The 12,956-nt window shown below is 34.0% G+C and overlaps 1 protein-coding gene across 1 annotated transcript in view; it reads right to left on the bottom strand.

Annotated features, from left to right (window-relative positions):
• Positions 1–288: 288 nt before the first annotated feature.
• The window catches only part of CDC14A (cell division cycle 14A), a gene marked incomplete at its 3' end in the record, with an annotated part of 54,092 nt that continues 41,424 nt past the window's right edge, over positions 289–12,956 (bottom strand). The window contains exons 10-16 of the mRNA XM_082484106.1: positions 11,888–12,118; positions 9,340–9,478; positions 6,449–6,605; positions 3,980–4,095; positions 3,358–3,405; positions 1,583–1,711; positions 289–640 (exon numbers count right to left, since the gene is read on the bottom strand). Of these exons, the coding sequence (XP_082340232.1) occupies positions 289–640; positions 1,583–1,711; positions 3,358–3,405; positions 3,980–4,095; positions 6,449–6,605; positions 9,340–9,478; positions 11,888–12,118 (1,172 nt within the window). The remainder of the gene's footprint in view (positions 641–1,582; positions 1,712–3,357; positions 3,406–3,979; positions 4,096–6,448; positions 6,606–9,339; positions 9,479–11,887; positions 12,119–12,956) is intronic.

Here is a 12,956-nt window from a genome sequence, read left to right as displayed (position 1 = left end):
AATTTGAATTAAAAAAAAATCTAAATGGTAATAAGGTCCATAGAGATATCAGAAAAGGTATTAATTTAAGTTTAGGAATAATTTATTTTCACGAACCCTCCATGATCTAGATGCTTAAAAGAGATGGAAAAAAAGCAGCTAAAATGATAATTACTTAAAAAGGTAACAGGCAAAGGTGCTGTTCAGAAACATTAAAAGGAAGTCAGAGAATCGTGCTGAGTTAAGATTTTTTTTTTTTGCGACAGCTTTGCTCGCAGGAGCAAGGAAGATAAGCATCGGTCAGATGCCTTAAAGTGCTGTTGTGACTATGAACTTACAGGAATTGATTGACTCTGGTATCGTGCTGGAAGAGTTGTAAGGCCCATAAAGGAAGGTTGATGCGTACTCATCCGTCACAGCGCTGTGAAAACTGGTTTGGCCGCTCAGGTTGTTGCCACTACTGCTGTTTCTGTTGTATAAGTTGTTGTTCAGTTCACGGTTATTTCTGTCAGGCAGCTGCAAGCTGCCATTCAAATGGTTGGAGATTTGGCTTACTGAAAAACCTGTCCTAGAGGACAATGATGTCATTTTGCTCTCATCATCATCTGAAGCAGCATACAGGTTCCCTAGAGAACTGGCTAGTCTGGAGTTTATGGAAACGCTGAATGGAAAACACATGCGGGGAAAAAAATACACACAAGGTATGTACAGATATAGACAAAAAAATAACAGACAATCCAGAAGACATTAGGTGAACAACACAGGCCATTCTGAAGTAACTTGTGTTTGCACAAAGGTTCATCTTCTAGCTCTCAAATAATGAAAACCAGAATTCTTTGTCAGGAGTTCCCAAACTTTGTTTATTCAAGCACTACCATGGCCAGCTTTCACCTCTGTCAAACCATATGCACATGCAGGAGACTGTGTTAAAAGCTTTAGGCAGTGGCCGATCAACATTGAAGTACTTTGTGTACATGTAACAGCTTAAGAACTCCTCTTCTGTTCCTTGAAATCATTAACATGATACAAGTCTTCAAGTAACCAAGTAATACAATAAAATTTGGGAATAAAAATAGGTTGTCCTGAAATATCTCTTTAAGTTAGTTATTTTCTTCAAGTAAATATTTGGGCCCAAAAGTTATTAAAAATGCATCAATCATTCTAAGTTTAATTTAACATTCATAATTACTTAGTACAATAGTAGTAATAGAATTAAATAGCAATAAATCAAGGGTTCATATAAATCATATTAATTAGCATTCAGTATTCGTCTGAGAGTAACAGTATATAGACTCATGGGAATACTTGCAAAACTTCTATAAACTCAGATGGGTGAAAAAACCCAACCTGAGCAATGTAATACCGTTTCTGACTTGATATTATCACACCAAAACTCTCATACCAGTAGTATAAGTTTAGGGGTTGGTTTCTTTTTTAAATCTGCAGGCAACTAAAGTTTGGCTAGTGGAACAGCAAATCACTTTTAAGTAAATATACGCCTTCTTACATCCAAGAACAGCAAGCACTTCATAGACTGCATATGTGATGAAAACAACTGTAGTATGCAGTAAGTATTGTACCAAAATGAGAAGAAAAGAACCACCTTTTAAGGTTAGAGCCTGAGGATGTGGGAATTCTGCTTATTCTTTCTGCAGATGGTGAATTAACTGCCATCACTTTGGAGGCCTTCAGAGGAGACATGGATCCTTCTGTGCTACCTGAATTATTCAGTCTAAAAGGAGTGGACAGTTTTAGTCAGAAGCAAGACTTTTTATAATTGAAATATACATCTCAAACACATACAGTCTTTCGATACATAGACATATTTTAAAAAGTGGGAATTCTCAAGTCTGAGTACTGAGAACTCAACAGCAAAAACTTAACAGTTTGCCTGTTTTCAAATATTTGTTCAAAAAACTTTTTAAATATCCCACTCCCAACTTGTTTCCCTGCTGTACCTTATTATACAGTTATAGGTTGCTTTTTACCTTGATAATTTGTGAAGGCTAAGGGTCCATTTTGTATCAAATTTATTGTAAATTTTATTATAAATATTAAATATTGTAAATTTGAGAAAAAATAATTCTTGTGCTTGTAAAGCAAGTACGAGTAGAAAACCCCAGCACTGTGGCTTTCATGCTGACATCATCATTTCCAAATGACAGCAAGCATATTCTTGCAAAGTTGCAAAAAACACGTAGCTCTTTCTAGGGTGGGACTCTTAATGACCAAATTCTTCATATTTTGATAATGAGCTGTAAGTACAGTACACTGGACTACTCAAAAATGTTAGCATTATAGCTGTCCATATTAGTTTATTAAAAACTAATAAATGAATAGCCTCACAGTAGTATGAAATTCTCTCCATCCTTAGACCAGAGGATATTACCATGATCAGCTCTTACAGGATGAAAGACCTTGGATACAAGCTACAAGCATAGAAGAAATGACATTGAGCAGAAATAGCTTTAATTCCACACCACGCAAGGGTAAACAGACATCTCCGAGGTTAGACATCTGGAGAAATCCATCTCAAAAATCCAGGTTGTCACAAAACTGAAGATAATATGTTCTTTTCAATTTTAATGCTTTATAATGACAGATATTTTGTCTTATGTGTTGTATTTTAGATGCAATGGGGTAAAAGATGCAATTGTTTACAAAACCAAGAGACTCAATTCTACCATTCCTATAAGTCTTAAAATTAAGTCCATTTTCACACTATATTTTTATTTTCTTTTGAGGGGGCACTATTAGTACTGATTTGAGATTAGTACCGGTCATAAATGAAATAAACATTTAGAAAGTGAGAAGAAACTATTGGATTTATTGGCTCCACAGAAAGTTCTAAACAAAGCATGTGGTAAAGTATACAGTGAGGACCCTGTATTAAAATATGAAAAGGTACTAAAACTCAGTATTTATCTGGTACATCTTCTTAAAAAATAAGTACTGATTGTATCCACTGTGCAATAACTCTAGTTCATCTACTAAAATACACAGGACAAAAATTGTGATACGCAGACAATATGTAGTCAATTTAGGCTTTTGAGACAAGTATTTAATTTTACAGAGATAAAGTGATTATATGTTAACTAGTCATCCTTCATTGCATAACAGCATAGGCATTAGAAAAAGTGACTGAAGAAATTACTTGTATGTGCTGATTATTTATTAAGAAGAATTCAAGATATCCCTGAAATAGAGCCGTACCCCTGTGTCCATTAGATTCATTTTTCCTCCTGTTTGCAGGTGTTTAGAAAAGTTTCTCAGAAGTCTGAAAATGCTAATCAGTTGATGTGATAGGCATAAGTCAAAACACTGACAATTTAAGACCTGAGTGGTGTACATTTAGAACTATAATTTTAAAGTTAATACCTGAAAGGTTGCGATATTGACCTGGTGTGCAGTTTCATGTCTTGCAGCCTAAAGAAACCAAAGGAGCAATCTTTATCAAAGGATAAAAAGCCTTTCCCCTCCCCCAGAGCATACTTGCATGTCTCATACTGGCTTTAAAGTACAAGACTAACAAGAGTTAAGAATTATCAACAATCATTATTTTAATTTACACTTAAAAAACAGAGGGCTACTTCAGGTTTATTTTCAAGCTCCACATTTTTACTGGTTCTGAAAAATTAGAAATTTATAAGGAGTACAGAAAAGTAATTATAGAAAGATAATTAAGTTCATTGAAGAATATTTTGTTTGAGACATAAGTTTTAAAGTGCTAGATAGATATAAATTTGAAGGTTTTGAATTTTTTTTTACTTTGTCTTTTACCACTACATAATCAGTAGGCATCCTGAACAGGGAGACAAAGGAAGAAAAAATAAAAGAAGAAATTAATAAAGCAAATCTGATACATACCTAGAGAAATTTCCACCACAGAAGGTGGTACAACTAGTACCACTGCCTTAAACAAGGTCATGTACTTGCCATAAAGATTTGATAGCGTAGGCTGAATTTAAAATTGCAAATTACCTCAGAATTAATTAATTACCTTAGAGCTCCAGTTGTAGCAGAACATATCCGTCTCCGACTTTTTAAGGCATTAAGCTTATCTCCCTGTGTCATGCCATTCTGAGTTTCCACACCTGCTTTGTCTTCAAAATCATTCTGGGAAACACAAAGTATGCAAGCAAGGAAATATATAAAATCCTTAGGAGTAGTGTAGTTTCAAAGTATTGAACATCTCATTCACAAGGCTTACCATTTAAAAGGCTAATCTACAGTCTTCTGCATACATGGGGCAGTACTCGGTTGGTCTTTGCATAGTTCTAGTAAATTAAATGTGTCACTATACAAACCACATAAATTCAGAGGTTTTTTTTTGCAGAGTCTGGCCTCAAAGTCAGTTCAGGACGCTTGAGTCTAACACCAGTATTTATTTACTTCAAAGAAGTCTGGTTTTATAGAACTTAAACTCCAACTCCTTCCTCCATAAGTTATTGTCAATGCAGAAGGGACGCAGTAACACACAATTTTGTGATATCCATGAGATGAGGAAAAAATTGAGATAGAGTTGTGTGAGGAGCTACAAATCAACTTCCCTAAATTACTGATTTTTTTTTTTTTTAAAAAAGTTCTCATGACATCTAGAAAAATAGTTTTGGAAAAAAATTCCCTATGAGAACTTAATAAAGAATTTGAACATAAAGATGAACAGTTTTCAAAATTTTATCCTTCTTCTAGCTTTAGAAAATATTATAAACTCTAAGAAATATTAGAAGTGTATGCCAACACTGTTTACATGCCTATTTATAATTTCTGACTGGTCTCAAAATATATTTTTCTAAAACCAAAGTATTAAGTAGAGACAGTATCTTAAATAGCAGTGATATATGAAAGTTATACAAAGCAAGTTATATAATTGCGATTGTTTTTTAAATTGCCAAATGAAAAAACTTATACCAATTATGCTTCGTTTTGACCTCAGATCAAGTATCTGTATTACTGCAGTTCCTACTGTGCCTAAGTGACCTCACTACTCTGCATAAAACAGTACAATAATTTCTGCCATTAACCAAGATGAAGATTAACAGAAGTAGCAATATAATAGAAATTAATCTAATGTTGTGATGGTCCAAGTACTGCATTAATTATAGGAAAATATAAATATTTCGGCTAAATTTCACTGAAGATTATATGGTAGGCTATTGTTACCTATTCATTCAGCCTCAGTGCTGATAAATTTTGTTTCACCGTCTTTACCTGCCCAACAGTTATTGCACGTAGCTGTTGTTCTCTGATTGTTAGACCTTATGCATTTTTGGGACAGGGAACGTTACTTTGTTTTGAGCTTCTAGAGGGCCTAGTATAACGAGGTCTTGAAATATATCCAAGAGATAGAGAGATAAGTGTTTTGAAAACTGACTGTTAAACAGCTTTATTTTGACATCTGTAAAAAAACTGAAATACACATATTACAGAGAGGGTTACAGTAGAAAAAAACAGCACTGTGAAGTTATATCATGAACCTGTACATAAACTGCTACACAGTGTACAGGTAGTTAAGTCACCTGCAAGTAAGTTGCCTTGAATACTGGAAGCACTAAAGATTTAGTAGTAGCTCAGATTCAAAAATGTTACTTTTACACATATGGCTACGTGCCAGCTGTTTTCATTAGGCATACAAGATTATCTAGATTACTAACTGGAAAATATAACACTGTAAAGATTTTTAACTTTATATATTCCAAGCTACAAATTGAACTTCAAAAAAGGAAATAGTACCTTTACAAAAAGGCATTCAAGATGCTTTTCCAGATTATGATAGAACACATGATAGATGATTAGTTTAATTTATACTAATAACTATCTGAAGGTGTCCACTACATCCCTGGTCTTTTATATCAAGCAAAGGATTCTATCAGCAACATAAAAGCTCTTTGGTTATTACAGAGCTAAGACAGGATTAATCAAATGCATAGTTCCTACAAACTGTTTCTCACAAATACAGTAGGAAACTACAGGTTGAGATTTTTAGTAGCCCTGAAGCAGATGTATGTTCACTTTAGTTCACACTTCATGCCTATGCTTCCGATAAACAAGTTTAAGCTTCTTACCGTAGATGTATGCATTGTATCAGTAATCCTGAACACTGTGATAAAGGGATGGACATCTATACAATCATACATTGTTAGCTAGAAACTTGGATTAAATAGATTTCCAGGAGGAAAACTGATTTTTTTTTCCCTCTGTTCTCCAATAAACAACTGAAAACCCTGAAAGAATGACTTGAAGTAATGGAAACATTTTGAAGTTTGCAAAATGACTTATAACAATTTTAAATATAACCTAAGCTTTTTTTTTTTAAGTGATTTGTTCCGATTATGACCTATAAAGAAAAGTTTAGCTGTGAAAGAGCAATTTATTACCAATACAAGACTAAAAAAAAAATTATGTATAGCTAGTTATTGAAAGGTTAGCTCCACCTCTGTGTGTGTGAAATTGTTCCTATGAATCTTACCTCCCTGTATTGATCCAAGTCTTGTACTTTATTCAAGCTGTCACTGATTGAAATGTCATTCAAGCCACAAAGAACTCTGTTAATGTTTCCATCAACTACTCGTCGTTTCTGCTTTGATTGGATGAGATCTCCCTCCAGCCATAACATTGCTTGCTTCCTTTAGGATACAAAAACAAATCAGTTCATATCAACAAATTTGCATACACATAAAAAACAATATGAAAACATGCTACTCTTACAGATTACCAACATTTGAATCTTCTGTAAATCTTCATCTGGAAAAAAAATATTTGAATATCTATCACCAAAAAAAACCAAAGACAAACAAAATCATCAGTTTCAATGCTTAAAAACAACAACAAAAAAAACCCAGAATCACCAAACAAGTCTGTAGTCAAAGAAATATTACAGGTACTAAAACTTCACTTAAAAAATCCTACTGGGAAAAGAGATTAACTAAACAGGAATTCGCAATGGTATTTTGAAGGCTTTTAAAACTTAAAAATCAATATAAAATCATGCTTTTATATATGTAATGTGTAGAATGAATAATGATATAGCACTTTCCAACTTATTAGCATGCGTTTTGTGTATACAGACATTATGCAGTAAAAATACAGCTGACCTGCACAGCACAAGTGGTCATAGTCATGTGAAGTTGAACAGGACTCTAGTATCAATTTTCAGAAAGTGAAAGATTAGAGCCTTCAGACAGGTGGTAAAACAAAACCCAACAATTTAATTGCTACAATGTGCATGGGCAAAGCAGGCTTTTGTTGATGAGACTGCATTATTCCTCGATAAGGAAGTTTGCTGGTTAGGTACCTGTCATGCTAGTTCCATCCAAGAACTGAGACCCTATTACATATTACTGTAACAAAATGAAATTGCTATACTGAACAGAGAAAAATAGAATCAGTAGTTAAATCAGAATATACTTACACTGGAAATTTTTCTTTGTTTGAAAGCAAAATATTATGGCAAAGCTTAAGAGCCAAGTAGTCTGAACCAACTTCCTAAACTTGCTCAATGATAAATGGGAAAGCTAAGCACTTCCAGAAAAATTTCACTACGTCCCAAGAAAACATCGAGAAGGAGGGAATGCCACTTATTCCACCTAACAGAAGTAGCCTAGAAAACATCTTGAATTTAAATTGCTTTGAAATTCTTCAAGATTAATTGCACTCACAGTAACAAACTGATTTATACATTCTTGGGTGGGAGGGTCTCTACAAAAAAATCTTTTCAAACCTCCCTTATTAAACCTCAAATAATCTGAGAGATGAAACTCTGACATCTCTGAAAGCTCAGAGATCAAAGCTGCAAGATTTTACCTTTTTGTCAGATGCAACTTTGCAGCCCTGAGGGCAAGATATTTTATATTAGAATGATGCAACTGATGTTAGCTACTTCTTTTTCAATCCCATTTTGACACTACTGGTGACACTGCTTGAATTTTTTCCGATTGTCAAAAAAGGTATTAATGCCATTAGGACAACAGAAAATTCTTATTGAAAAATACTACAGCTCTTTGCTATGAATAATGTAGGTATGAATGAAAAAAATCTGAAGGATCTTTGGCTATCTGTAAAATCAAACCACGTATTTATACACCACTGCAGAAAAGACATAGGCCCTGTTTTTCCTATCTTTCAAGTAAACAAAGTAAATGTTCTCTCTTAATTTCAGTCTATAGTTTTTAAAAGTGCATCTATTCACTACATCATTTTTAAAAGTGCATCATCCCAGCATCAGCATGGTGCGGAGAAGATTAATCTGCCTTCAGTGAGCACTTGTGGTTTGTTATTCACAGTATTTTAATAATGGTGGGCACCTCTCAAATAAAGGACTGTCCATTCAGTTGTACTGGAAAATAAATAGAAATCCTCAGTCATGCTTACTTTTGCTTATTAATTACAGTAATACTCCTTTCTCCTTGATATCCTATGGATTTTAAGAGGCAAGGTCAGTGCATGTTTTAGTCTATTTACACAGTATCTAGCAGAGCTGTTGCATTCTCATTTTTCCAGAGAGACAAATTTGTGGTGAAATTTCTCAAACACATTCTATTTTTCCTTAAAAGTAAAAATACCTCCAATTAAATATCATCATGATAGCAAATCAAAAATATCAGCAAAACCACTATAACAGTAAATGCACAATGCAGATACCACTATGAAATTAAACTTAATGTCCACATCACTGAAGCCAGTGCAATTTTGTCATTCATTTCCAGGCAGGATCAAACCATGAACCACCCATTCAAATTACCTGCATGTGAAATGTTCTCAACCCAAAGTATATAGTCAGTTTTGAGAAGGAGCTGTATTAAAACCATACATTTGTTTTGTTAACGACTATTAGCTCCAAATCAGAAATGCTTCATACATTATGCTAGGAATCTGACAGAGATCATAAGCTGCCCACCACATATTTATTTAATCTTTTCTTACAAGAAAGAAAGAAACGTATCAATTATACTATTGTAAGATTCATTTTAAGTGTTGCCATAGGCTATATATAAAAGTATATAAAGTCTATCCTTTCTACGTTAATATTTTAATAAATCCTTATTGTTGATTTAATCTTTTGTCCACATCCGGACTTTACACTTCTAACACGTTTGTCTAACTCCTAAATCCCCGAGAACACAAACATGCAGACTCTTGAGACCCTCTGCCCCTTAAGGTGACAAAATGCATAGCACTCCAAGGAAGACAATTGCTAGCGAGTAAATTTGCTTTCAATCCCAGGTTAACTAACCTTAAATATATTGCAACAGGCAGTAATAGACAACATCAGTAGACAGAAAACAGATCCTATAAATAGCGCAAGATGGATAAGGATGTAGACAAGCAGTTGATTCTTGGTAGCAAAGAAGGTATACATACTCTTCCAAGAAGTGTTGCTGGGGCCCTATAATTGAGCCTGGTCGACATATTCTTATCCAAGCAATGGCTTCAGCATGAGTGAACTTGTAGTGTTTCATTATGTAACAGGCAATTAGTGTTCCTGTTCTCCCCAGGCCAGCTACAAAACCAAAAATATCAACAATTACACAGGAAGTCACAAGCATTTAATAATTATCAAATTAAAGTATGGGATACGAGAAGACTTTTTTGCAATGTTATCCAACACCTTAATATCTGAAAAAAGAACTTCTGATTCAGTATCCCATTTATCATATAATTGGATTTCAATGCTGTATATATAAGAATATATCACACTTATCAAAAGTTAACAGCATTTAAGAACGCATGCAACAGTGATCAGTACAATTCTACTTCAAACTTCTTTAAATAGAAAAAGGCTAGTATTTAAAAAAAGCCATGACCAAGCTGGATACAAACTTCATATTCATGAAACCAGTAAAAAACAAACTCAAAGTACCTTTGAGAGGCCAACACACATACTTACAAATCAAGGTTCAAATGCATGCAAATATATGTGCACATCACAGACAGCAGCATGTGTCTTCTCAGACAATGGCTTTTTCTTTTTGAATCAGTTTTGTTGTGAAACCAACCTATAAAACTATTCACTGCTGACTGTATAAATAGCAATGAATGTTGACCAGCATATAATTATATATATCAATAGCTTTAACCCATTGCTCCCCAAATCACAAACTAATCCTGGTTTTAATGGGAGAACAGAAAGACAGAAAAAATAGCTTTTATTATCAGACAAATCTCTAACTATAGAGAAAGAATTAATCTCTTTCTAGCCCTGTGTTTTATCTACTAGTAAAGTGTCTCCCCATTTAAACCTTATTTTCATGCAAATACAATATTTGCAATTTACAGTCTCATGGTGGCCAGCTATTGTTTATGCACCAACAACTATTTAAATGGAAACTCCCTAAGCAGCCAGACAACCTTGCTGACAATTCTATACACAACTACAAGCTCTTAACATTTAAGCAATAACAAAATCTTGCTGTGACTTTTTGGAAAGTTAAGATGATTCAGATAAAAGGATGAAGGTAAAAGTTCACAAACAGTGAGATTCCATAACTGTGTACTGGAAGACTAGCTCTGAAGAATCATTTAAAGAGGGGAAGTACTGTTAGAGAGAGTTTTGGGCTCAGATTTTTGGTCTTTTTACTGGTTGTTTTTCTTTGTTTGTTTGGTGTTTTTTGTTGTTGTTGTTGTTTTTTTTGTTTTGGTTTGGTTTTTTTTTGTTGTTGTTGTTTTTTTTTTTTTTTTAATGCAAAAGGAATGCAACATGCAAATAGATAACCAAGAGCTGTGCTATACTAAACATACATCCGAGTAAGAAAACGGTCTCTGAAAATTGCAGGTAACATCATCAACTGCATATATCACTAAGACTTCAGTGCTTTTCTCTAAGTTCCTGCTAATGTACAAATTTTCCATAGCAACCCTTTGCATTAAACCATTCTATAACTTCTAGGACAAGCAATTTCTAGTGTGGAAGCTGTGCTTGGAATACGTCTGCAATAGGAGTACAAGAAAACTACAGATAATACATTAACTTTGAGTTAACTGCTGATTTAACTTTTTATAGGCTTATTTAAAAGGGTGTAAAAAAAAACCTAAGAAGAATGAGATTACTGGTTTCCTTATTAAATGGTCAGGTGAAAGACCAAAAATGCTTCAGTTTAGCAAGTGCCTGAGTCACTAGAAAAGTAGATTGTGTTCCTTTAGCAACTGAGCCTAGAGAACAATCTACTCCTGTTAATCAATAATTTATACTCTCATTTAGTCAATTAGCAGATGTCCAGCTTATTAATGCCAGTATTTCTGGGGTTTAGCTACAGTAACAACTTGTTAGCAAACAAACTTACTTATCTGTGATATGCACGTTTATTGTTCATGGAAAAATTATGAATGAATAGCACTATTCTTGTTTCTGATCAGCAAGACATCCATCTCCACAATGTCCTTACACAACTCTAAACATAAATTAAGCCGTACCCTTCAAAGCCTTTGTTAATCATTCTTGACTAAGCATGTTTTGTGTATTTTCAGGCTGATTTGCTGAAATAGGCTGGTTTGAAATGCTGGCATCACATTAACTTGAAATGTGGAAGTCATGCTCCACAGAAGAATGTAGAACAGTCCACAAAGAAAACCTTTCAGTCTTTTGCATTTCCTAGCAAATTATCATAATGCTGTGAAAGCATACTGCAAAAGAGAAATCTTCATCAACTACAACTCACGCCTTCAAGTGATATTAAGAAAAAACAGAACAACGAACAACAGATTGTCAGTTACTGTAAATAGTAGTGTAGGATGAAAGAACTTAATATGCACATGAAAATAACAAATATTTGTCATATATTTAGTCAAGTATCATAAAGCAATATTACTTTCACAACCAGAAAGTGTTATTTTTTAAATGCTTTATTTCTGGAATAAGCTCTATGGATTTATACCTGTTTTGAACTTCAATCTGATAAATAAGCGCACATACCTTTACAATGTACAGCAATAGCACCATCAGCATTTTCACAGATGTTCAGGAACCTCTGAACAATACTGTCACTCGGTGTGCTTCCATCTATGAAGAACAGGTCATAATGCTCAAAACCAGCATCAGTAAAGCGTTTTGCCTCATAAATTTTTTTGTTTAGTCTTATGATTGATGTGACATTATGTTTCTTGAAATAGGGAAAGTAGGCTTCAGGCGCATGAAGAGGATAACCTATGAAAAAATAAAGCAACAACAATTTAATGTCTGAGATGAAGTCCGAAGTCCTACTCAAAATTGCCCCCAAAACCATTTCTGAATGATAACATGCTAATACTAAAAGTGCTTTAATATTTTATTCAGAATAAACATGTTAGGTGATATAAAAGAATTGTCCACAAAATGCTCACAAAGACCACTATAATTAAAAAAAGGATGAGAAAAAAAAATTAAGCACAGTATATATGAAACACTGTACTGTCTCCTGTTTAGCCTATTCCTCTCTACAAGTAGGGTTTTATACATAAAGCTTGGCACATATATGAATTCAGCATTTCAGAACACCTGTTTATAGTAAAGCTGCAGATCAAAGAATAAGAACATGCTTGAAGAGGAAACACTGTGTATATGACAAAAACAGATTGGTGATCTATACTATGGACAAGAGGAACAGTCAAAGGATAAACCGCAGTACCAGAAATATTCTTGCTCCACTGTGAAGTAAAAAAGCTTTAGTGCCTTGATTCAGTTGAGAGACAAAAGGATCCTCTAGATAAAGATCAGGGGGCAGGGAGGGAGGTCAAAGACGAACCACACCACAACCGTTTAGGACACTTTCACCAAATAGATGTTCCCTGTTGATGAGAAGGTGAGGGAGTGTGTGCGTGTGCACGCATGTCTATAGGATGTATGTATGTAAAATGTAGTTATTCTTTTCATTCACAATTAAGTCTTATAAACAAAACACAGGAACAACATAGCTACCACAAAAATCAGGTCTGTCATTAACCAAATTGACTGGTTTATCTTCAGATTTTTTATTCCTGTTCAAATAACATCCAAAAGCTTCCTC

This window comes from Vanellus vanellus (genome assembly GCF_965231255.1).
Source record: "Vanellus vanellus genome assembly, chromosome: 5".
NCBI lineage: Eukaryota > Metazoa > Chordata > Aves > Charadriiformes > Charadriidae > Vanellus > Vanellus vanellus.
Note: the sequence above shows the minus strand (reverse complement) of the source record. Positions and strands in the feature narration are given on the sequence as shown.